The 25,149-nt window shown below is 38.6% G+C and overlaps 1 protein-coding gene across 15 annotated transcripts in view; it reads right to left on the reverse strand.

The window, feature by feature from the left end:
- The window catches only part of MARCHF8 (membrane associated ring-CH-type finger 8), a 137,156-nt gene that overhangs the window by 16,533 nt on the left and 95,474 nt on the right, over positions 1-25,149 (reverse strand). For 7 of the 15 annotated variants that reach the window (XM_035267610.2, XM_035267602.3, XM_078345294.1 and 4 more), the window contains one exon: positions 11,702-11,752. The exons of 3 other annotated variants lie outside the window; for them this stretch is intronic. In XM_035267610.2, coding sequence (XP_035123501.1) covers positions 11,702-11,752 — 51 coding nt within the window. Of the gene's footprint in view, positions 1-1,457; positions 1,598-3,381; positions 3,557-11,701; positions 11,753-25,149 lie in introns of those variants that run through there. 5 more of the 15 variants (XM_078345298.1, XM_035267606.2, XM_078345295.1 and 2 more) reach the window with 3 other exon arrangements.

Consider the following 25,149-nt stretch of genomic DNA (forward strand, 5'->3'; position numbering starts at 1 on the left):
GGCAGAACGAAACTTACTGCAGCTTGAGGATTGAAGGGCAGGCCACATGCATCTGCAGTCACATGACCCCTCCCATCTTCAAAGTCCACTTGTGCTATCAATCTCTCTGACTTTCCCTTCTGCCACCAGTCAGCGAACATTCTCTGCTTTTTAAGCGCTCCCAGGATTCCACTGGGCCCATATCTATAACCCTAAATAATCTCCCTTAAAGGTCAACTGTGCTACACAACGTAATTATAGGAGTAGTAACAGCAATGCATTCACAGGTTCTAGGCAATTGCAGAGACATTTTGGGGGGCACTTTCAAAATCATGCTCACCAAATCACTTCTTTGTGTCTCCTGCTCATGAGGTTGCTAACGGTTATTGCCCTCCCACTTCCAAACCCAGAGATAGGAATCTGCTGGTAACTGCCAGCTCAGCAGGCCTGACTTCATTCGACAGAGCCAAATAAAGTTTTCTCACTTGGTGTTTATATATTGCAATGTGCACACTGAGATTACATCTTACCAAACTTTCTGCTTAGCACAGAAGTTACTCTGTCAAACCAATGCTTCATTATGAGAACGTCTGCTTTCAATAAATAAATACCCAATTGTGTTCAACTTCAAAATGGGCCACAATTAAAGGAAAAGAGGCCATTCTGTGGCTTTTTCTGAGGATTGCTCTGATAAATACATGTTGACTCTTATGCAGGGCTGTGCCAAGAACAAGCTTTCACAAAGGCAATTAATTAAAACTGACCATTAAAAAATTAAGTATATACAATATAGGATTCACAGAGGAGCATGTACAATAAAAACTAATGAATGCTAAAATGATTTCCATCATAAATAACTCATTAGCATTGCTTAGCAAGTAGTATTAACATGGAATTCTTTTCTATAGTGGCCTTTTAAAGGGAGTTAGAACTACTTGAGTAGCAATACATCCCCAGAACAATGAGGAGCATATATTACAGCGCTGGTTGGAGGGGACAGAAGGCCACAGCTGAAGAGACTTTTTCAGGGCTGTCTTCCTTCATGCTGCAGTTGGGGATCTTGCAAACATAATCTGTTTTCAATAAATTACATTGAAGACATGATTTCTGGGCAAAGGTGGCTTCACACTTCCAGAAACTACAGAAATAACATGGTGAAAAGGGCTGTGTTTGTGAGTTATTTATCACGCAAAAGGACCCTTTAATACTGTTAATTTCCTTTAAATATTAAACTTTTCAAATATAGTCAAAATACATTTCATTGCCCAGAGGTAATAAAATATTTATTTTGAGAGAATTTTGGGGCAGTGGCCAAAGCACTGGCTTTTGACCCCCAAAATCTTCCCTTTGTGTTCTGGGGCCAGTCCACCGAGCACAATACCAAGCAGGAATTTAATCGTTTAAAAAATGAGGTCAACAATCTTCAGGGTTACCAGGATCAAATAAAGTCAGGGGTGATGCAGAAATGCAGCACATACCACTCCAGGCACACCTTCTGTGTGGAGCAAGACTTCCGTGTGACTACCACTCTTGAGTCTTGATCTCGAGAGTAAACCTGCAGGTCTCATGTCTGCTACAAAACGCCTCATTCCAACCAAGGTGACCACCGTCCACCCACCTGAGAAGAAAACAATTTCTGCTCAGGCTACTCATCTGGCCAGCCCTGGCCCAAGATGTACAGAGCTCTAAGGGCAAACCCTGAGCCCTGGAGCATACTACTGATGAAAACATGGCGGGCAAGAAAAATGACCCTCACTTCCTCTCGGCCTGGGCCCTGTGCTCTGCCCAGCAACCAATGGCCTTTCCCATCCCTCCTCCTCCGCCCAGAACACTCCCACATCCCAACCCAACATGACTGGCCTCTCTTCAGGTTTCTCCTCAGAAAGGGCTTTTCATCCCTTTTATCATATCCTTGTACCCTGTTTGTTTCTTTTGTTGCACCTATAAAGGTTTATGAGAAGATGTTTTTGGGATATGTTAACTTAGAAGCTTTTGCTGATTGGCCTGGTACATAGTAGGTATTTAAATAACATTTGCTGAATGAACTTAACAGCTATCTTCTGGGGAGACTATGCCTCTACAACAGAGATTCTCAAATGTGTTGGCCAAAGGACCTCCTTACACTCTTAAAAATTACTTAGGCCCCCCCAAATAGCTTTTGTTTACACAGATTCCATCTCTCCATCTTTGCTTTATTAGAACATCTTAAAATACAGGAACATATTCCACCAGCTAAGAAATATGCTATCTTGCATGTTTAGCTTCTGTATGCTCATGGGAGAGTAAGAGGAAAAAATGCAAATAATCTTAGTATTATTGGGAAATTGTTTTAAGCCTGCCTGCCTTCCACCTTCAGGAAACTGAACCAAACTTTAGCAAAACTAAACTAACTGTAACCAGTCGGAAGAAAAAATACTGCAAAGACAGTCAGTTAAACTTTGCAAAAGAGCTGAACAGAAACACTGCCTCGGTGCTCTCTCAGGAACTCAAGCAAGGCTCAGTGGTGCTGGGGCCATCTGATCCCCTGCAACTCCACCAATTCATTCCCTTGTTTGTGTCACTTAGGAGTAAGTATCCTGTTTTGGGACAGCTGTTTTCTTCAGTATAAACTAAGAAAGCACATCCTACCGTATTTGTAACCCACAAAGTCTGGGTAACCTCAGTGTGTCACTGATCAACTCTGGATTCAGAAACAGAAAGAAGCAAACCTGGTCTTGACAACCACATCCAGGTCTGCCCTTGCATAGTAAAAGTGGGTCAGCAAAAATTCCTTGTAAGGCATGTCCACCTGACATGTGACATTCTGCTGTATTTCATCCCTGTCTAATGGCAACAATAACCAGAAAATTCAGGAGGCCTATGAGGGTCAGTGCTGAAATTCATTGAGATGTGCTTGCCAAGCAATAGAGCAATCATTTTAAGTGCTCATTAAACATGTCCAGTCTGATTCTACCCAGGAATATTTAATTAACAGGAGATACATATCACAATCTGCAGGGTACCACCCTTGGGCAACTGCCAGAGCCTACAGAGCCAGGCTGGCTAGGGGGCTGTAGGAGAGGTACCCATGCTACGGGCTTCCACTGCCTTCTCCCTGCGGTAAGTGCTGTCAATCATGAACTTGCTCAAGAAATTGTGTCACCTGGACCAAGTCTGATTCCCATGGTTGAATGAGAAGGCTTCCCTGGGGGTAAAATAACATCGTGTCTATGTACTGCCCTTTTTACACCACAGTCCTCCCCTGAGAGGCATCAAGAGAGGCTCCAGAAAGTCTAGTCCCTATGATTAGCCTGGCCTAGGCCAATTCCTGGTATTAAAGAAATTATAGCTAAACAGAGTGGGTTCAAGCCTCCTCAGGGAATTTCAGTCTGCCTCTAAAGGATTTTAGGCCAAAGTACTCACATGAATGCCACAGCCAAGATAATCTTGTGGTTACAGGCATCTGCAATGGGGTGCCAATGAGAGCCATCACCCCTAGCCACTGAAGATGACTTTCACTGTCCCTCTAAAGTACTGGACTTCACAAGCAGGTGACAAATTATTATTATTATTTTTGAGACAAAGTCTCGCTCATAGCAAAACCTAGGATACAGCAAAAGCAGTGTTAACAGAGAAGTCCACAGCAATAAACACCTACATCAAAAGAGTGGAAAGATTTCAAACTAAGAATCTAAGGATTCACCTCAAGGATCTAGAAATCCAAGAAAAAAAAAAAAAAAACCAAACACAAAATTAGTAAAAGGAAAGAAATAATAAAGATTAGAGGAGAACTAAACTAAATACAGGCTAATAAAATAATACAAAGGGAGCAATGAAAAAAATGGATTTTCTGAAAAGCTATAATTGACAGATCACTAGCTAGCCTAACCAAGAAAAAGAGAGAGAAGACCTAAATAAAATTTGAAATAAAAAGGATCCATTACAAATGACACCACAGAAATATAAAATATCACCAGAGACTAATACAAACAACTATATACTATCAAACTGGAAAACCTAGAGGAAATGAATAAACACATAACCTACCATCAGTGAATCAGGAAGAAACAGAAAACTTGGACAGACCAATAAAAAGTAATGAGATTTAAAGAGTAATAAAAATCTCTTAACAAAGAAAAGTCCAGAATTGGCTGGCGTCCCTGCCAAATTCTACCAAGCTTTCCAAGAAGAACAATTCTTCTCAAACTATTCCAAAAAACTGAAGAAGAGAGAATTCTCCTTAACTCACTCTACTAGACCAGCATTATGCTGACACCAAAACCAGACAAGGGCACAACAAAAAATAAAAGTACAGGCCAATATCCCTAATAATCATAGATGCAAAAATCCTTAACAAAATACTCAGAAAGCAAATCCAACTGCACATCAAAAAGACACTACACCATGATTATCTCAAGGATGCAAGGGTCTTTCAACATATGCATATCAATAAATGTGATACATCACATAAACAGAATGTAGAATAAAACCATATGATTATCTCATTAGAAGCAGAAAAAGCATTTGGTGAAATTCAACATTCCTTCATGATAGAAACTCTCAACAAACCAGGCAAAGAAATGTCACAATATTAATAAAGGCCATATATGACAAACCCACAGCTAATATAAATCTGAATGGGGGAATGGTAAAAGAAAGCTGTCCCTCTAAGAACTGGTACAAGACAAGAATGCCCACTGATATGATTTGGCTGTGTTCTCACCCAAATCTCATCTTAAATTGTGGCTCCCATAATTCCTACATGTGGGAGGAACTCAGTGGGAGATAACTGAATCATAGGCACAGTTTTCCCATATTGTTCTCGTGAATAAGTTTCATGAGATCTGATGGTTTTATAAGGAAAACGCTTTTCACTTGGTTTTCTAATTTCTCCCTTGTCTGATGCCATGTAAGACATGACTTTTGCCTTCTGCCATGATTGTAAGGCCTCCCCAGCCACATAGAACTATGAGTCTTATTACATCTCTTTTTCTTAAAAAATTACCCAGTCTTGGGTATGTGTTTATCAGCAGCGTGAAAACAGACTATTACACCCACTTTCACCACTCCTGTTCAACAGAGTACTGGAAGTCCTAGTCAGACCAATCAGCCAACAGAAAGAAAGAAAAGGCATTCAAATTGGAAAGAAGTAAGTCAATTTGTCCCTTTTTGCAGATAATATGATTTTATACCTAGAAAAACCTAAAGGCTCCAATAGATCTGATAAATTCAGAAAAGTTATAGAATATAAAAATCAACATACCAAAATTGGTAGTGTTTCTATATATCAATAATGAACTAGCTGAAAAAGAAATAAAAAAGCAATCCCTTTTTAAATAGCAATGAAAAATAAAATACCTAGAAATAAATTTAATCAAAGAGGTGAAAGACCTTGCAAGGTAAACTATTGATGAAAGAAGCTGAAGAGGACACGGACAAATTGAAAGATATTCCATGTTCACGGATCAGAAGAATGTCATTAAAATGACTAAAATGCCCAAAGCAATCTATAGATTTAACGCAATCGCTAACAAAATGTCAATGTCATTTTACAAAGAAATAGAAAAAACAATCCTAAAACCATATGGAACCAAAAAAGAGCACAAATAACCAAAATAATCCTAATACAAAAGAACAAAGCTGAAGGTTTCACACTACCTGACTTTAAAGTATATTACAAGGCTATAAAAACCAAAATAAACAAGCTACTGTTATAAAAACAGATACAGGCTAGGAGCGGTGGCTCACACCTATAATCCCAGCACTTTGGGAGGCCAAGGAAGGTGGATCACCTGAGATCAGAAGTTCAAGACCAGCCTGTTCAATAGGTAAAACCCCATCTCTACTAAAAATACAAAAATTAGCCAGGCCTAAGCATAGTTAATCAGGGGGCTGAGGCATGAGAATTGCTTGAACCCAGGAGGCAGAGGTTGCAGTGAGCTGGGATAGTGACACTGCATTCCGGCCTGGGCAACAGAGTGAGATTCTGTCTCAAAAATCAAACAACAACAACAAAAAAACAGATACACAAAACAGTGGGAAAGAACCAACAACACAGAAATAAATCCATGTATTTACTGCCAATTGATTTTCAACAAAAACAAAAATCCAACATGCATTAGGGAAAGGACACCCTCTCAATAAATGGTGCTGGGAAAATTAAAGATCCTTACGCAGAAAAATGAAATGAAACTGAAGCCCTCTCTCTTATCACATACAAAAATCAACTCAAGATGGATCAAACACTCAAACATAAGACCTGAAACTCTAAATCTGTTAGAAGAAAACACAGGGATTGCAATTTAGGACAACGGTCTAGGCAATGATTTTATGGCTAAGCCCTCAAAAGCATAGGTAACAAAACCAAAAATAGACAAATGGGACTATGTTAAACTGAAAAGCTTTTGCGCGGCCCAGGAAACAATCAACAAAATAAAGACACAACCTCTTGAATGGGAGAAAATATGTGCAAACAACCCATTGAACAAGGGGCTAATAGAATATGTAAGAAACTCAAAAAACATTAAAAATACAAACAATCCCATTAAAAAGTGGGCAAAGCACATGAGGAGACATTTCTCAAAAAAAAAAAAAAGACATATAAATGCCCAACAACTGTATGAAAAACTATCAGCAGGGAATAACAGATGTTGGTGAGGACGCAGACAAAAGGAAACTCTTACATATTGTTGGTGGGAATGTAAATCAGTACAGCCAGTACAAAAATAGTAGGGAAATTTCTTACCAAACTAAAACAGAACTACTATAACTACTATATAATCTAGCAATCTCACTGCAGAGTATATCCCCAGAGGAAAATAAACCAGTATTATCAAAGAGGTATCTGTACTCCAATGTTTACTGTAGCACTATTCACAATAGATAGGGAATCAGCCTAAGTGTCCATCAATAGACAAATGAGTAAAGAATTGGTGACATACACACACACACACACACACACACACACACACACACACACACAATGAAATACCATTCAGCCATACAAAAAGAATGAAATCATATCATTTGCAGCAACATGAATGGAGGTCATTATGTTAAGTGAAATAAGCCAGACACAGAAAGACAAATATTACATGTTCTCACTTACATGTGGGAGCTAAAAAAAATTGGATTTCATGGAGGTAGAAAGTAGAATTACAGCTACCAGATGCTGGGGAGGGTGTACGTGGAGGGAAAAGGAGAATAAAAAAAGGTTGGTTAATGGGTACAAAAATACAGTTAGATAGTCATAATAAATTCTAATGTTCAATAACTGAGTAGGGTGGCAGTTAGTACAGTTAGCAATATATGATATACTTCAAAATAAGTAGAAGAGAAGATTTAAAATGTTCCCGACACAGACATGATAAATATTCACAGTGAGGGATAGTCTATGCATGTAACAAAATATCAGAGGTACCCCATAAATACGTACAAATAAACTGAAAAAAGAAAACCAATCAAATTTGTGACTTCAGACACTACACAATGATATAAAACTTGGAGTTAGTTCTTTAGAAAATTATTAAAGAAACAGCAGCAAGGAAAGTACACATGGTGAGTAGTGAGTGTGGATGGGAGATGTGGGGAACATCCTCCAGGATGGCACAGCTTGCCCACATGGTCAAGGACCCTGCAGTGAGGTGAAAGTCTGGGCAAGATGCATGGGGGTTTCATGAGGGCTGCACTCCAGTGCCCGTCTTTGTATAAGCGTGTCACCTATGGGACTCAAACTACCTCAGGCTTCTCCAGGAATTCAGCCAATTAAACAGATTTTTTTTCCCATCCTGCCGCTTCTAAAAATATAAGATTTTCTACACACTGCTATCATTACAAACTGTGACAGATGCTACAAAGAAAAAGAATACAAAACCCAAATGGGTGAAATAAAATTAGATTAAGGGGAGGGTGTCAAGAGTAAATGCCTCTAAAGTAGCCAAGAACTGATAAATAAATGAGTTAGGAATTTTAGCCATTCATGCAAAAAAGGGGTGAGACTGAGAGAGGCCTTTTAGACAGAATAGCACATGCAAATGTGAGCAGGTAGGAATTTGGCCTGAGAATCGTCAAGGTAGTCACCATACCCTAGGATCATCATGACCAAGGGGACACTGCACAGGATCAGGCTCCAAGTGGCCAGGGCCAGGTCACCTTAGATCTGACAGCTCAAGGTAGTATAATCAGAAACACTAAAGAATTGAAAAGAGAAGCATTAGGATTCTATTTACTGGCTGCTGGGTGCCAGATGGTTTGGGACAAATTCTTGAGAAGCTACTACAGAAATTTAGAAGGCCTGGACCTGGGAAGTGGCTAGGATGATGGAGAGGAACAATGGGCTGGCTATCAACTGTCTAAGGGAACACCATGCAAACATTCACTCAACATGTACTGACAACTTCCAAGGCTCCATTCCATCACTGGCTCTGCAGATTTAAGGATAAACAAAGCATGGTTCTACACTCATGGAGGTTACATGTGGGGTGAAGTTTCAATGGAAAAACTTCATGAAAACTCAGGCAGCAATAAGAACGCTCTTGAAAAATAAAAGGAAAAGGTAATTTTGGACCCCTCAAGACGTTAGTTGGAGGAGACAAATTTCATGAAATCCTGCCCTTGTAACAGAGGCTCAACAAATGATATCCATTAACATTATTCTATCAATACAAAATAAGTATTGGGTGAAGACTTTGCCATTGTAATTGCTTAAATATTCCCATATGCATCTTTCAAAACATCCCATCCAACCTACCTGATTCCTTCTTTGAAAATGGAGTCTGGTTTTTAAAGTCATATACTTCTAATACACACTGAAATACTTTGTAACAAAATCTAGATGGAATACTAGGTGACAGGATTAGTTTTATTTTTACCTCTTTTCAACCTCTAAACTTATGCTAGCAAGAGGTGAACTGCAGAAGCATAAAGCAGAATGCAGTGACTGGCTAATATGCTGACTCTAGCTGGGGGCTAACAGTCAGCAAACAAAGACTCCTGACAGAGACAGTGGGGATTTCAGGTAGCAGAAAACACATCCATGTTGTGGCCTTCTTTAATCTTAAGAGTACATCTGCTATACTGAAGATATGATTTTACATGTCATGACCTAAAACTGGCTTGAAACAGCAGGTTCATTTAATAAATACTCCAATAAAAAACTGCCTTCTCAAAAACACTTATCTTCCCCAGGGGGCCCTACTCCCCCAGTCCAAATGAACTGGCTCATGCCTAAATATCTTATACAGCATGCTTACTAACTAAGTTACAAAGGGGTACACTTTGCAACAAAATTTCACGCTGACAGGTTCACCAGGAAGTTCTGTGAGTAATCAGATGTTCTAAAGGCTCACTTCACTCAGATTCTCTCCAGTGACCCTACTAAGTATCCCAGAACTCACTGCAAAGTCTAAGTGTCCAGTCACAAAGAGCACACAATAAAAATATGTGCAAGAAGAAAAAAATAGAAACTATATGATTCTCCATTGTTCGGCAATAAATAATAAAGCTACAATTAAATGAACTTCCCTGGCAGAATCAATCAAAGATCACCAAGATTCAACGAAGTTTTTGACAAGAGTCAGGTTTGTTGGCTCAGTGTAATTCGTGAGCCGCCCCATGGTTCCATGCAAACATTAATCCCAAAACTCAGAACAACCCTGAAGGTGGTATTATTAACCTACTTTTACTGATAAGCAAATTAAAGCTGTGAGAAGTGTCCTTTTTCAAAATCACATGCTAGTAAACCATCATTTATGTTAACTCCAAAATCCTTACAAAGCAGCTCAAAATACCCACAACCCAAGCCAAGACCATATCCTTTCCTCTAGACATTTTGAGCTGGTGGTTTGCAAACAGTTTTTTAAACTGTAGGAAGAAGTTTCCTTTAAATAAAATATGACTGAAATCCATGAACGAACAGGTACATATTAAGGCATAGGATGATGTCCTCCTTCAGAACTGCCCTTGGCTACGCCTACTAGGGGGAGGCAACATGTGATACTGAGTGTGTTTTAAAACATTTAATTCAACTTAAGCAAACAGGCCATCTGCAGCTGCACCTTGTCACTTTTCTCCATGCTTAGACACTGATCAGCTCCTTTGAAAGGTGGTAGGGCAAAACTGGACAGTAATGGTTTACCACTGCAGTTTTAACACTGTAGGATTCCTGGCTGAAGGGACAGCAAAAGAAAAGAAATGGAGGTTGGATGAGAAAAAATATTTTGTGAAAGGCATTCATATTTTTAATACAAAATTAAGTAGAATAATATAATTAGATTAAAAATATGCCTAAGAACAGACAAATTAATGTCTTACAAAGGTTTGGTAGAGTTTACTTTTAGTTTCAAAAAAATAAGGTGACCTGAATGAAAACATATGTTGAGTCAGCACATTAAAATAGCATATAATGTAACTGTTTATTTCAGAGTATCTAGGAGGCCTGAGACAGCAGACAGGTTTTATCACTTGTTCAAATCCTCCCAACAGGATCTGTGTCATGTTTGGCCATATACTAAAAACACAGAGAAAAGATCTACCCTTGCAAAGAATTTTCATGGCCATAACTGTATGGCCAAGGGGTTGGTCAGAGTCAATGTCTAGGCTGAGAGAGAAGCACTGCCTGGGAGCAAACTTACTGCATCAGATACACTCTCCTGGTTCCTAGGTCATATCCTAGCAGCCAGTGTGCTCCTGATAGGCTGAAGTGACCACACCACAGGTGAGCAGATGCCACTGGATGCCTGATCCACTTCCTAAGCCTTCCTTTTCCTAGCTGCCTTCCAACTAGAGGTGGCCTGTGATCCAGTTCTGGACAGGGAGATGTAAGCAGATTTCAGGCGGCCAGGTGGGACTTCTGGGAAAGCTTTTGCCTTCCTGCTGAAAATGGTGACTCTCAGCTAAGAGACCCTTAATCCCTGATCATTCCTCTAATTCCCGCAAAGGCCACAACCACAGCGCCTGAAGATCCAGCTCTCATTGTGAGACCATGTGCAAGTAGGAGGAAGCACGGATAGAAAAGAGCCTGCCTGGGTCCCTGGCAACATCTGTGAGCAACTCAGCCCTAGACCACTTACCTCCAGAAACCTTGTCATACCATATAAATCCATAATTATCTAAGTCACCATAGTTAGCTTTTTGTTACTTTCAGTCCAATACATTCCTAATTGTGGCAAGAGACTCTCTTGTGCTTGAGATTTCTTCTGCCTTAAAGTATATGGTTTTCTGGAAAAAACGGAGTTTTTTCCTAGAAATCACTTCCCACAACACACACTCAAAATAGCCCTTCTAGAAAAACATAACTGCCACACACCTGTCCTGGTCCCAGAACAGATTACAGAAGTGTACCAAGAACTTTAATGTCTATTCAGAAAAAGAGTATAAACACATGTAAAGCCGGGCGCGGTGGCTCATGCCTGTAATCCCAGCACTTTGGGAGGCCGAGGCGGGTGGATCACGAGGTCAAGAGATAGAGACCATCCTGGTCAACATGGTGAAACCCTGTCTCTACTAAAAATACAAAAAATTAGCTGGGCATGGTGGCGCGTGTCTGTAATCCCAGCTACTCAGAAGGCTGAGGCAGGAGAATTGCCTGAATCCAGGAGGCGGAGGTTGCAGTGAGCCGAGATTGCGCCATTGCACTCCAGCCTGGGTAACAAGAGCGAAACTCCACCTCAAAAAAAAAAGAACACATGTAAGGCACAAGAACACAAAAGCCTCAAGGTAATAACATTTTTCAATGGCGCTCTACCTTAGAAATGTTGCTCGAATGACTCATGGAATGTCCCAAAGTCTTCTCATTCTGCAAGAAAATCAAACAGGTTTTAAATATGAATCTTTGATTAAAATACGCAAAGAACAAGTAACTGATCATAACAACCCTACTGACAAATTATTCCCTGAACTAGAATTTCTAAGCACAACCTACTATATACTAGATGTGTGTATCCAATCAGAAAATATTGGAGATTTGGGCAAATGAATAAAACAACAGTCCCTTTTCCTTAAGGATTTAACTTTTTATTTAAATTAAAATATTTATTTTTTTATTATCAGGAAAAAAGAAGAGTTTAGAATTCACTGTCAAAATAAGATGGTAATAAGTGTATTAAGTCACATTTCAGTGGAAGTTCAGATGGTGATAAGTATCTTAGGACACATTTCAAGTGAAGAGGCTACATGCTCAGTTGTACGTGATATAGTCCACATTATGAAGAGCCACTGCGAAAAAGCAAAGAAAAGTAGAACAGCTGACCAGCCCTGGGGTGTCTGGCTAACAAAGTGCTGAATATTCAACAGGGACATCACACAGCCAGTTTCAAGCCAGTTTCCTCCTTCAAGCCAGTTTCTCCTCCTGGACAGGGAAATCTGGGAGTCAAGCCAGCCCGCCTTCCTCTGGTGCCCCTCCACTTTCAGTCACATAGTCTTGTATCAAATTCTTGCTCCTTAATGCCTCTTAATCACAACTCATTTTCATTTTTATTGTCAATGCTTTGGTTTAAATTCTCATTTCTCAACTAGAATTCTTGAAGCATGAGGTCCCACCTGGCCTTTTTGCCTTTACGTTGACCTCCCTGACACACAACTGTTATGAGTTAAACTGTATATTCTCCTCCTTCTGTAAAAATTTAGTTGTTAATGTCCTAAACTACCTGCTCCTCAAAATATAACTATTTGGAATAGGGTCTTTAGAGATGTAATTAAGTTTACATGAGGTCATTAGGGTAAACTCTAATCCAATAGGGTGGTGTCCTTGTAAGAGATGATGATACAGACACACACAGATGAAAGACAATGTAAACACAGAGGGAGAAGACGACCTTCTAGAAGTCAAGGAGAAAGCAGCCCTGCTGCCACCCTGATCTTGGACTTCCAAACTCCAGACTGTGAGAAAATAAATTTCTTGTATAAGTCATAAACTTTGTGTTTATGCGTATATGTGTATGGCACTTTGTTATGGCAACCCTACCAAACAACTACGATCATCTTCCATGCTGTGACATTCTTTAAAAAAAAAAAAAAGTGAACATTCCAAACATAAATCTGATTTTTAAAAATACAGTCATTTTCCTGGATCCACTTATTCTTGCTCTAAACCCAAATGAGTAAGAAAAAAAAAAAATATATATATATATATATATGGCCTAAGGAAGAGATGATCTTACTTGTATCTCCTTGCTCTGTCGCCCAGGCTGGAATGCAGTGGCATAATCATGGCTCATTGCAGCCTTGACCTTTTGGGCTCAAGTGACACTCCTGCCTCAGCCTCCAGAGGAGCTGGGACTACAGACACATGTCACCATGTCCAACTAAATATTTTTTGTGGCGAGAGGGCTCACTGTCACCCAGACTGGAGTGCAGTGGCACAATCATGACTCACTGCAGTGGCACAACCGTGGCTTACTGCACCCTCAACCTCTTGTGCTCAAGTGATCCTCCCACCTCAGCCTCCAGAGTAGCAGGAATACAGGCATGTGCCACCATGTCTGACTAAGCATTTTTTGTAGAGACAGGGTCTTGCTATGCTGCCCGGGCTGGTCTTGAACTCCTAGCCTCAAGTAATTCTCCCATCTGAGTTTCTCAAAGGAATGGAATTACAGGCATGAATCACCATACCTGACTGTTTCTTCATCTTAAGACAGTCAATTAGTAAATTTTAAAGTATGCTCAAAGTGTTGGGAGAATGTCACCAAAGAATGTTTCTAAAAGACCAAGTTTAACTAGCAATTTCATTCAATCATGTTATTCACACATTCATTCACTGGGAATGGAAGTCCTCTGTCCAGAGAATAAGTAATCTATAACCATCTGAGTTTTGTTCATTAGTCAGGAATGTATTTATGGGTTAAACACAGGAATGTATTTATGGGTTAAACTGCTGTGAGTTCCAATTTTAAGGCCAAGCTACTGGTGACTTACTACTAAATTTTAGTAGAGTCTACTAAATTAAAACAAAGATAACAGAGGCCTTGGATTATCTATATAGAAAGCTAATTATGATCACTGCCACATAATTACTCTTTCACAAGGAATGGCTAGTTTGACACCATCTGGAAATCTACAGAGAAGTTCACAAGTACTAAGAGAAGCAATAAATCATATCCTCAGATCTTTTTGACATTAATTATTCCACAGAGAATGGATACTGGGGAGGGAGACCTACCTGCTAAGCTAATGTTATAAACCCAAATTGAGAGGTAACGTTGTTCCTTACCCTTTAATACATAAATTTGACAATGCAAGCTTTCATTTTGTTTTCTTATTAAAACAATTCATATTTTACATTGGTAAAACCAAACAAATAACAAGCCCCAGAAAACACAAGTGTTTTTTGTTTTTTTTTTTTTGAGACAGAGTTTCACTCTTGTTACCCAGGCTGGAGTGCAATGGCGCGATCTCAGCTCACCGCAACCTCCGCCTCCTGAATTCAGGCAATTCTCCTGCCTCGGCCTCCTGAGTAGCTGGGATTACAGGCACGTGCCACCATGCCCAGCTAATTTTTTGTATTTTTAGTAGAGACAGGGTTTCACCATGTTGACCAGGATGGTCTCGATCTCTTGACCTCATGATCCACCAGCCTTGGCCTCCCAAAGTGCTGGGATTACAGGCTTGAGCCACCGCACCAAGTGTTTTAAAGCCTGCAACCACCAATATTTAGGGTTGCTTCTCCACTATCTGGTAGAACGTTAACAATTTACTTCTAGCAAACCATCTTTTATTTTCCCCCAATAAACAATGCTATTTAAATGACCATTTATTTGGACTTAACAGAAAAATATAAAGTTCAGGACAACAACAGAGATATCTTCCAGAAAGTAAATCCCAGGACTCATTCAAATCAGGCATTCTTTCCACACTTATTTACCATGCAACTACTATGTGGAAACAACTGTTGTCAAGCACAGAATATGGACAAAAATCCAACTCCTAACCATGTGCCAATGATAATATAGAGACTCTCTTATTTGAAATGCTTCGGACCAGAAGTGCTTCATATTTCTGAGTTCTTTGGAATATTTGCATTATATTTGCTGGTCAAGCATCCCAAATCTGAGAATTTAAAATTTGAAAGGGGACAATGAGCATTTCCTTTGAGTGTCACACTGGCATTCCAAAGTTCCAGATTTTGAAGTGCTGGATTTCAGGTTTTTGGATTAGCGACTCTCAACATGTATTACCGTTGAACTGCTCTGAAACACTGTTTTAGTGAGAAATTTACAAACTAGGGAAAAGCTTAAGAATGACATTTTTTTTAAAAGCATATATATAAAGTATATCAAGGTGGAAGGGTGACATCACTCTGCCCTATAGTCAGAATGCTATCTTGGTTCTGAATGAGAAAGTTTGCCAAGCATCAATTTAAAGAGAACTGGAATTAGGCATACCAAAGAGAAAAAAGTTCCAGTTCAAGCCCAAACTAAGCTTCAATGCCCAAGTAATAAAAATCTTGGTAAATTATTTACAGCTCTTCAACACTTTCAGTCACTGCTTACTGGGTACCACCATATTGTGACCCCAGGACAGATGGAAGCCTCACTGCATCGTTCCTTCCTTCCTCAGAGAAGGTACTAAGAGATGTCACATACTTTCCTGGCTTTCATCTCCCCATCTCTCTGGTGGGCTCTTTTCATCTACATTAAACACGAGAGCTTCTCAGAACACAGCTTCATGCCTTCTTTTCATTTGTTTTCTCCTTTAGCCAGTGCTTCTCCAACTCTGGGCACTTAATCATTTAGGGATCTTGCTAAAATGTAGATTGTGGTTTCTTAGCTCTAGGGTGGATTGAGAATTCTGCATTTCCAATAAGCTCCCAGGTGACTCCCATGCTGCTGTCCCCAGACCACAGTTTGTGGTGTAAGTTTTCATTCCAAATCCTGAACCAGAAAAATCAATAAAGGCTGTAAGTTTTGTTTGCTTGTTTGAAAACAAGGTTTTGTCATGTTGCCCAGGCTGGAGGGCAGTGGCTATTCACAGGTAACATCATATCATACTACAGTCTCTAATTCCTGGGCTCAAGTGATCCTCCCACTTCAGCCTCCCAAACAGCTAAGACTACAGGCATACTACTGTCATGACTCCTTTTTTAAAAAGCAAATAATGACTATTTTAAAAGTAAATTTCTATGTAAAAGATGGCTGTGAACCCACAATTGAGTTAATAAAAATAAATCAATCAGAAACACATTGATACAGATTGGGAAAGACTGAGTCTGAGAGTATGATTCAATAGTTTTCTTAATGTAAGAAGTTACCAAATCACAAAGGTAAAGAGAAGCTCTGCTGTAGAAGAAGAGACATTGTACAATTTAATCAGCACTGTCAATGATGTTTTGCAAGTCCACATGTGGCTCCAACAGAATGTACCTTGAGGGTAGAGCCAAGGCATAGAACTCACTTAGACCAAACACACCCTGGAAAGTAGAAGCCAAAAATTATTAAGAAGACAATGAGGTAAGATGCCTAAGCAAGTTTTTGAGATTCTATATAAAACAGTCAAAAAATAGGACTTCATCATGTGGGGTTTTCCTGTAACTGACCAGGACCAGTCATTAAAAAAACAAACAAACAAAATATGTGGGCAATGAACATTGCTAACTGCATACTCAATACCCATCTCCCTTTGTCCCCACCAAAAGAACCCTGACTTCACCCTGAGCAGCAACAAACACAGCTAAAAGTTCTCACTTTCCCACATTGCTTTGAAGTTAAGGAAATATATTAAGTATGTAAAAAGTTCTTTTGAAAGAAATTAACTAAAGGTTTTCTGGGAAAACATTTTGCTTTCCTGATATAGCCATGGCCCATTTCTCCAGAATTCCTCCTCCCTCATCCAGCCTGGAAAACAGATGTAATACCAGTTTACTTTGGGACCATAAAGAGAAAAGTTACCAGAAGTCAAACATTTTGGGCTCAGGACCCCTTTATACTATAAAAAAATAAATAAATAAAAGGATTAAGGGTCAGGTATGGGGACTCACACCTGTAATCCCAGCATTTTGGGAGGCCTAAGTGGATGGATCACCTGAGATCAGCAGTTCGAGACCAGCCTGGCCAATGTGGTAAAACCCCATCTCTACTAAAAATACAAAAATTAGCTGAGCGTGGCAGCACATGCCTGTAATCCCAGCTACTCAGGAGGCTGAGGCAGGAGAATTGCTCAAACCTGGGAGGAGGAGGTTGCAGAGAGCTGAGATCACGCCATTGCACTATAGCCTGGGTAACAAAAGCAAAACTGCATCTCAAAAAAAAGATTAAGGTGATTATGTAGGGTTTCATCTATTGATATTTACCATATTAGAAATTAAAATTACAAATTTTAAAAACATATCTCTTCATTCATTTAGCATTAGCAATAAACCCAGTTAATATAAATAACATTTCGATGAAGTTAACTATTTTCTCAGTCAAAAAAATTAGTGAGCAAAGTGGTACTCTTGTATATTTTTGTAAATCTTTTATTTAATAGAAGACAGTTGGATTCCTGCATCTGTTTATGTATAAATCCCTTCTGATCTGTTGCTTTTGTGAGGACCCATTCAAAACTCCACAGTTGGTATAAAGATTTTTTTTTTTTTTTGAGATGGAGTTTTGCTCTTGTTACCCAGGCTGGAGTGCAATGGCGCAACCTTGGTTCACCGCAACCTCCGCCTCCTGGGTTCAGGCAATTCTCCTGCCTCAGTCTCCTGAGTAGCTGGGATTACAGGCACGCGCCACCGTGCCCAGCTAATTTTTTTTCACCATGTTGAACAGGATGGTCTCGATCTCTTGACCTCGTGATCCACCTGCCTCAGCCTCCCAAAGTGCTGGGATTACAGGCTTGAGCCACCGCGCCCAGCTCACATGCTTTCTTACCTCTTAATTTGGAGGAAGTGGAGGGGAAGGCAAGGGAGGGGAGGGGAGAGGAGGGCAGGCAGCAGGAAAGAAATGTTTCATCATGTACTCCATGGTACATGGGAACCACAGAAAGATTAACAGCTGACTCATCCTCAGAAACCAGGGAGGCCAGGGACAATGGAAGGACATTAAGAACTGAAAGGAAAAAAAAAAAAATCAATGAAGATAATTATAATCAGCAAAACTATCTTCAAAAATGAAGATGAAAAAGGCATTCATATATAAACAGAAACTCAGAGAATCCATTGCAAGCAGATGCACCTTAAAAGAAATACTACTCAGGAGGCTGAGGCAGGAGAATTGCCTGAATCCAGGAGGCAGAGGTTGCGGTGAGCCGAGGTCGCACCATTGCACTCCAGCCTGGGTAACAAGAGTGAAACTCCATCTCAAAAAAAAAAAAAGAAATACTAAAGGAAGTTCTTTGGGTTGAAAGCATGTACTGCCCAACAGTAGTCAAAAGTAATATATGTAACAGTAATAAGAGACAGGTGGGTACAAAGCTGTCATCATGATACTAATATCAGACAAAACAGATTTCAGAAAATTTTACCAGAGATAAAGAGGGACTTTTACTATGATAGGTTGCAATAAGGAAATGACATCACATGGAAATTCAAATCCACTGAAACAAATGAAGATAATGAGAAGTGCTAAGTTTAAAAAAACAAACTTTATAAACATATAATGCCCTCCTTTCTTTTATGTCTTTAAAAGACAGCTATATAAACTAATACTTGCTACAATGTACTGTTGGGTTTGCAACGTACATAGATATGTATGAACAATTATTAGCAAAATAAAGAGGTACATAGGAGAAATCATTTTATGTATTACAGGAATTAAATCAATATGAATCTGAGAAAATTGTTAGAAAAATATATACATATTGTAAACCTTGAAACAACCACTAAATAATTTTTAAATAGCATTAAAAATAACTGTTAAAAATCATTAAAGAAATTGAAATGTTACAATATAAAATAATGCAAAAAAAAGCAATAAAGAACACAGGAACAAAATTGGCAAGACACACAGAAAACAAAAAGTAAAATGGCAAACAAATCAAACTGTATCAATAATAGCATGAAATGCAAACGAATTAACAATTAAATCAAAAGGAAGGGTTTGTCAGGATGTGCAGAAAAAACAAAATCCAGTTGTATTCTAAGTTCAGGAGACACAGTTACATTCAAAATTATAAATAGGATTAAAGTAAAAGAAGCAAAAAGATACACAACACAAAACAACTGCTATAAGAAAGCGGTAGTCATTATATTAATATCAGACAAAACAGACTTAGGAAAATTTTGTTAGAGATAAAGAGAGACTTTTACTATGATAAGGTCAACCATCATGAAGCTAACAATTATAAATATATAAGCACCTAATATGAAAACCACAAAATATATAAAGCAAGAACAGAACTGAGTGAAAAACAGATGAACAATACTTGCAGACTTCAAAATCCTGCTTTCAACAATGAACAGCCAGGGTAGGTAAAAGAAGACTTGAACATCACTAAACCAACTTGACCTAACAGACAACCATAGAATACACAACCTAACAACAACAGAATATATATTCTTCTCAAGTGCATACGGAACACTCTCCAGGAAAGACTACAGAGCAGACAAACACCACAGAACAAACATCAGTAAATGTAAAAGGACTCAAATCAAATAAAATAAGATTCTGGCTACAAGAGAGTTAAACTTTAGAGTCAAATATTATTTATCAACAGCAGAAAGAAATTACCAAATTCACAAATATGGAAATTAAACAACAAAATCTGAAGTCACAAAATACCACACTTATATAATGCAACTAAAATAGTGCTTAGGTGGGTATTTATAGCTGTAAATAACAAGATTAAAGAAAGGTACAGAGAAAATGCAGTCATACTTAAGTCAGACAGGAAGGCGTACCAGAAACCAAATTTTCTGGCAATGTGATTTTGGACTTCTTGTGTCCAAAAATGTGAGAAATTAATTAAATTTCTGTTATTTAAGCCACCCAACCTATGGTATTTTGTTACGGCAGCCTGAGCAGACTAATACAAACATCTACTTAAAAACTACAGGGGCAGGGCATGGTGGCTCACGTCTGTCATTCCAGCACTTTGGGAGGCAGAGACAGGTGAATCACGAGGTCAGGAGGTCAAGACCACCCTGGCCAACATGGTGAAACCCCGTCTCTACTAAAATACAAAAAAATTAGCCAGGTGTGGTGACTCGTGCCTGTAGTCCCAGCTACTCAGGAGGCTGAGGCAGGGGAATCACCTGAACCCTGGAGACAGAGGTTTCAGTGAGCCAAGATCGCACCACTGCACTCCAGTTAGGTGACAGAGCAAGACTCTGTCTAAAAAAACAACAACAAAAAACAAAAAAAAACAGGTAACATTTATACTTCATTGTGAAAGACTGAATGCTTACTATCTAAAATTACAACAACAATTATGTCTGCTTTCACCATTTCTTTTTAAATTTTAAATTGTGGTAAAATACACAATATAAATATACCATCATATAAAATATGCATAATACAAAATTCACCATCTTAACCATTTTAAGTGTACAGTTCAGTATTAAGTATATTTACACTGTTGCACAATCTACAGAATTTTTTCATCTTGCAAAAACTGAAACTCTATACTCATTAAACAACTCCCTATGTCTTCCTACTCCCAAAACATTTTAAAAAAATTTTTACTTTGTTTCTATGATTCTGACTACCCTAGATAGTTTATATAAGTGGAATCATTACAGTATGTCTTTTTGTGATTAGCTCATTTCACTTAGCATAATGTCCTCAAGGTCATCTGTGCTGTAGCACATATCAGAATCTTTTTCTTTTCTTTTTTTTAAAGGAGTCTCGCTCTGTTACCCAGGCTGGAGTGCAGTGGCGTGATCTCAGCTCACTGCAACCTCTGCCTTCCAAGTTCAAGCAATTCTCTTGACTCAGCCTCCCAAGTAGCTGGGTTTACACACATGCACTACCACATCCAGCTAATTTTGATTTTTTGGTGGAGACAGGGTTTCACCATGTTGGCAAGGCTGGTCTCAAACTCCTGACCTCAGGCAATCCTCCCACCTTGGCCTCCCATAGTGCTAGGGATAACAAGCATGAGCCACCAAGCCCGGCCAGAATCCTTTTCTTTTTAAGACAAATAAACTATAGGCAATAAATGTACCATATTTTATTTATCCATTCATGCTTTGATGGACACTTGAATTGCTTCCACCCTTTGGTAGTGTAAATAATGCTGTTACGAACACAGGTATACAAATATGTCTTTGAGATGTGGCTTTCAATTCTTTTGGATATATACCCAGAAGTGGAATTGCTGGGTCATACAGTAATAATTATCTTTTATTTTCTGAGGAACTGCCATACTGTTTTCCACTGAGGTTGCGCTATTTTATCTTCCTATTAGCAGCACACAAACAGGGTTCCAATTTGTTCAGATCTTCATCAACATGTTTTAAACATATATATAACAGCCATCCTGATGGTTGTAAAGTGCTATCTCACTGTGGTTTTGATTTGCATTTCCCTAATGATCAGTGATGTTGACCATCTTTTCATATGTCTGCCAGTCATTTGTATATCTTCTTTGGATAAGTGTCTATTCCAACATTTCAGAATCAGATTATCTGTTGCTGTTAAGATGTAGGAGTTCTTTATATATTATGGATATTATCCCTTTATTAGATATATGATTTGTAAATATTGTCTCCCATTCCCTAAAAGTTGCCTTTCCACTCTGTCCACTGTAACCTTTGATGCCCAGATGTTTTAAATTTTGATGTAATCTAATTTCTCTATTTTTACTTCTGTTGCCTTTGCTTTTGGTGTCACATCTAAGAAATTTTTGCCAAATCCAACATCAAGAAGTTTCTTTCCCTGTTTTCTTTTGGGAACTGCACAGCTTTAAGTTGTAGATCTATTTTCAGTTAATCTTTCAACATGGTGTAAAGTAAGAGTCCAACTGTATTCTTTTGCATCTTAATTGATCCAGACCCCTGCCATCCCCTACCAATATCATTTGTTGAAAAGACTGTCCTTTCCTAACTGACTAGTCTTGGCACCATTGTGGGAAATCATTTGGCCAAATATGTGAGGCTTTATTTCTGGGGCTTTGTATTCTATTCCATTGGTTTCTATGTCTATCTTATGCCACTATGACACTAATTTGCTTACTGTAGCTCTGTAATAAGGTTGAAGTCGGGAAGCATCAAATCATCACTTTCTTCTTTTTGTTCAAGATCATTCTGGCTATTCAGGATCACTTGGGATTCCATAAAAATTACAGCACAGATTTTTCTATTTCTGTAAAATCAAAGTGACTGAGATTTTGATCTGGATTATAATGAATATACAGATTGATTTGGACAGTACTGTCATCTTAACAATATTAAGTTTTCCAATAAACATAGGATGTCTTCCCATTTATTTTGTGTCAAATTTCTTTCATCAATATATTGTAGTTTTCTGTGTATAAGTCTTTACCACCTTAGTTAGGCTTATTCCTAAATATTTTATGCATTTTGATGACATTTTTAAATAGGACTATTTTCTCAATATCCTTTTTGGATGTTCATTATTAGTATATAGAAACATAACGGGTTTGTGTGTGTGTTGATTTTATAACTTGAAACTTTGCTGAATTCATTTAGTTTGGTTTTTTGTTTGTTTTGCATGTACTCTTTAGGGTTTTCTATACATAAAATTGTGTCATATGTAAACACAGGTAATTTTACTTCTTTCCAATTTTGATGTTTTTTACCTCTTTTTCTTGCCTAATTGTTCTGGCTAGGATTTCCAGTAATGTGTTGAACAGCAGCGGCAAAAGCAGACGTCCTTATCATGACCCTGATCTTAGAGGAAAATTTTTCAGACTTTCACCAATGTCTATAATGTTAGCTTCAGACTTTTCATACATGGCCTTTATTATGTTGAGGTAGTTTCCCTCTATTACTAGTTTCTTGAATGTTTTCTACTATTCTTATTCATCATAGTGCCAGAAGTTACAGCCATCACAATTAGAAAAATAAAGGAAATAAAAGGCATATACATCAGAATGAAAGACATAAAAACCTTTATCTGCAAATGACATGACTGCTTATGTAGAAAATCCCAAGGAATCAACAATAAATAGCAACAACAAACTCCTAGAATGAGTCCAGCAAAGTCACAGGATACAAGATAGACATACAAAAATTAACTGCACTGCCATATATATATATATATCTCACATACATGTAATGATGAACAAAAGAACTCACAGTTACTATTACAGAGCCACTCTAAAAAAAAAACCTTAAGTATTTAGGTGCAAATCAGGCAAAACATAAATCTGACTGCTGAAGCTCCAAAAAAAAAATTAAATAATCTAAACATATAAAAAGACATACTGTTCCTGGAATGAAAAATCCAACATAATGAAAGCTGACAACTCTTCCCCAAGTTGATAAACAGCTTTAACATAATTCCTATCAAAATTCTAGCAAGATTTTTTTAAAAGATATAGACAGGTTATTCTAAGATTCACACAAATAGGCAAAGGAACTAGCATACTTAAAACAATCCTAAAGAATCCTAAAATAATAATAAACTGGGAGAAATCCATCCATTCAATTTCAAGAACTAATATATAACCAGAGTAATCAATACTGTGTAGAACTAGTGAAGAACCAGACATAAACATCAATGGAACAGGACAGAGAATTCAGTAATCAACCTATATATTAGGCCCAACTGATTTTTAAGAAAGCAATTCAATAGAGGAAAAAGAATTTTCAACAAATGTTGCTGGAGCAAAGCAATAAACTTTGACTTGATTCTCAAACTTATGCAAAAATTAACTCAAAATAGTATAATGTAAAACCATAAAACATTAAAAAAAAATAGGAGTAAATCTTCAGGATTCAAGGCTGGGCAAAGAGTTCTTATACTGACACCCAAAGCAGAATCCATTTAAGAAATTGAAAAATTAAACTTCATCAAAATCAGAAATATTTGCTCCAAGAAAGATCCCGTTAAGAGGCTGAAAAATAAAAACTATAGCCTGAGAGAAAATATTTGCAAATGAATAATCAATTAAGGACTACTATGTGGAATATAGAATTAATTCTTAGAACTGAACATTAAAAAAATCTAATTAGAAAATAGGCAAAAGATATGAAGGGACATTTTAATGAATAGAATACTCGAATGGCAAATAAGCACATGAGAAGATATTCAACATCATTGGCCATTAGAGAAACGGGATTAAAATCACAATGAGATATTACTACACACCTATCAGAATGGCTAAAAATTTTTTTAATAATGACATCACCAAATGTTGATGAGGATACAGAGAAACTAGATCAATTATACATTGTGTGCAGAAAAATAAAATGTGACAGTTATCCTGGAAAAAACGCTTTAAAAATTAAACATGAAACAGCTATAGCTCTTCTGAAGATTTACCTCAGAGAATGAAACATATGTTCACATAAAAACTTAGAGGTGGAGGATGAGTGGAAGATGGCGCTGTAGGACCAACTCAGGATTGCAGCTCCCAGTGAAATCGCAGAGGGTGAGTGCACGCTGCATTTCCATATGGATCTTTATTGCCCACAGACCAGGAGTAGGAGCTCCATGGGCCGCCAGCATGGCACTTTGGGCTGGCGCGGCTGTTTGGGCCAGGGCCGCAGCGCAGCAGCACTCCATACAAAATACACTGGTTTGGCTGCCCTGTTAAACCAGCAACTGGAGATTTTGGAACGCAGATTAGCACATTCATCTGATTAAATGGGACTTAAACAGAAAGCCAGCCCAGGAGATTCCTGGGCAGCAACGTGGTTTGAGCCAGTGCAGTGGGTCACTGCACAGGAAATCACACAAATCCCAGCGCCCTTGCAGCAGGCTACTGGAATACCTGGGAGAGAGTCAACCGTTGAACTTAAAAGAAAAAAATGGGGGCTCTGAGGCAGGCAGCCATGTGATCAGGCTCCGTAGGTCCCACCCCTACAAAAACAAACAAAACAGCAATTTGAAACCCTCAGGGTTGAGAGTTTCACAGCAAGCACAGCTGAACTCAGGACAGTGCAGCTCGGTGGGGGAGGAGCGTCCACCACTACCAAGGCTACTGAGGTACTCTGCCATTGCTGAGGCAGCCTACTGTTGCCGAGGCGACCCGCCATAACAGAGAGAGTCCACCACTACAGAGGCGAGCTGCCATTGCCACTGCAGTTCTAACCACACCCATATAAACAGGACTACAGGGAAATACACACAGCAGCAGGGCAGAGCCCACTGC

The sequence above is a fragment of the Callithrix jacchus genome, chromosome 12 (genome assembly GCF_049354715.1).
Source record: "Callithrix jacchus isolate 240 chromosome 12, calJac240_pri, whole genome shotgun sequence".
NCBI classification, from domain to species: Eukaryota; Metazoa; Chordata; class Mammalia; order Primates; family Cebidae; genus Callithrix; species Callithrix jacchus.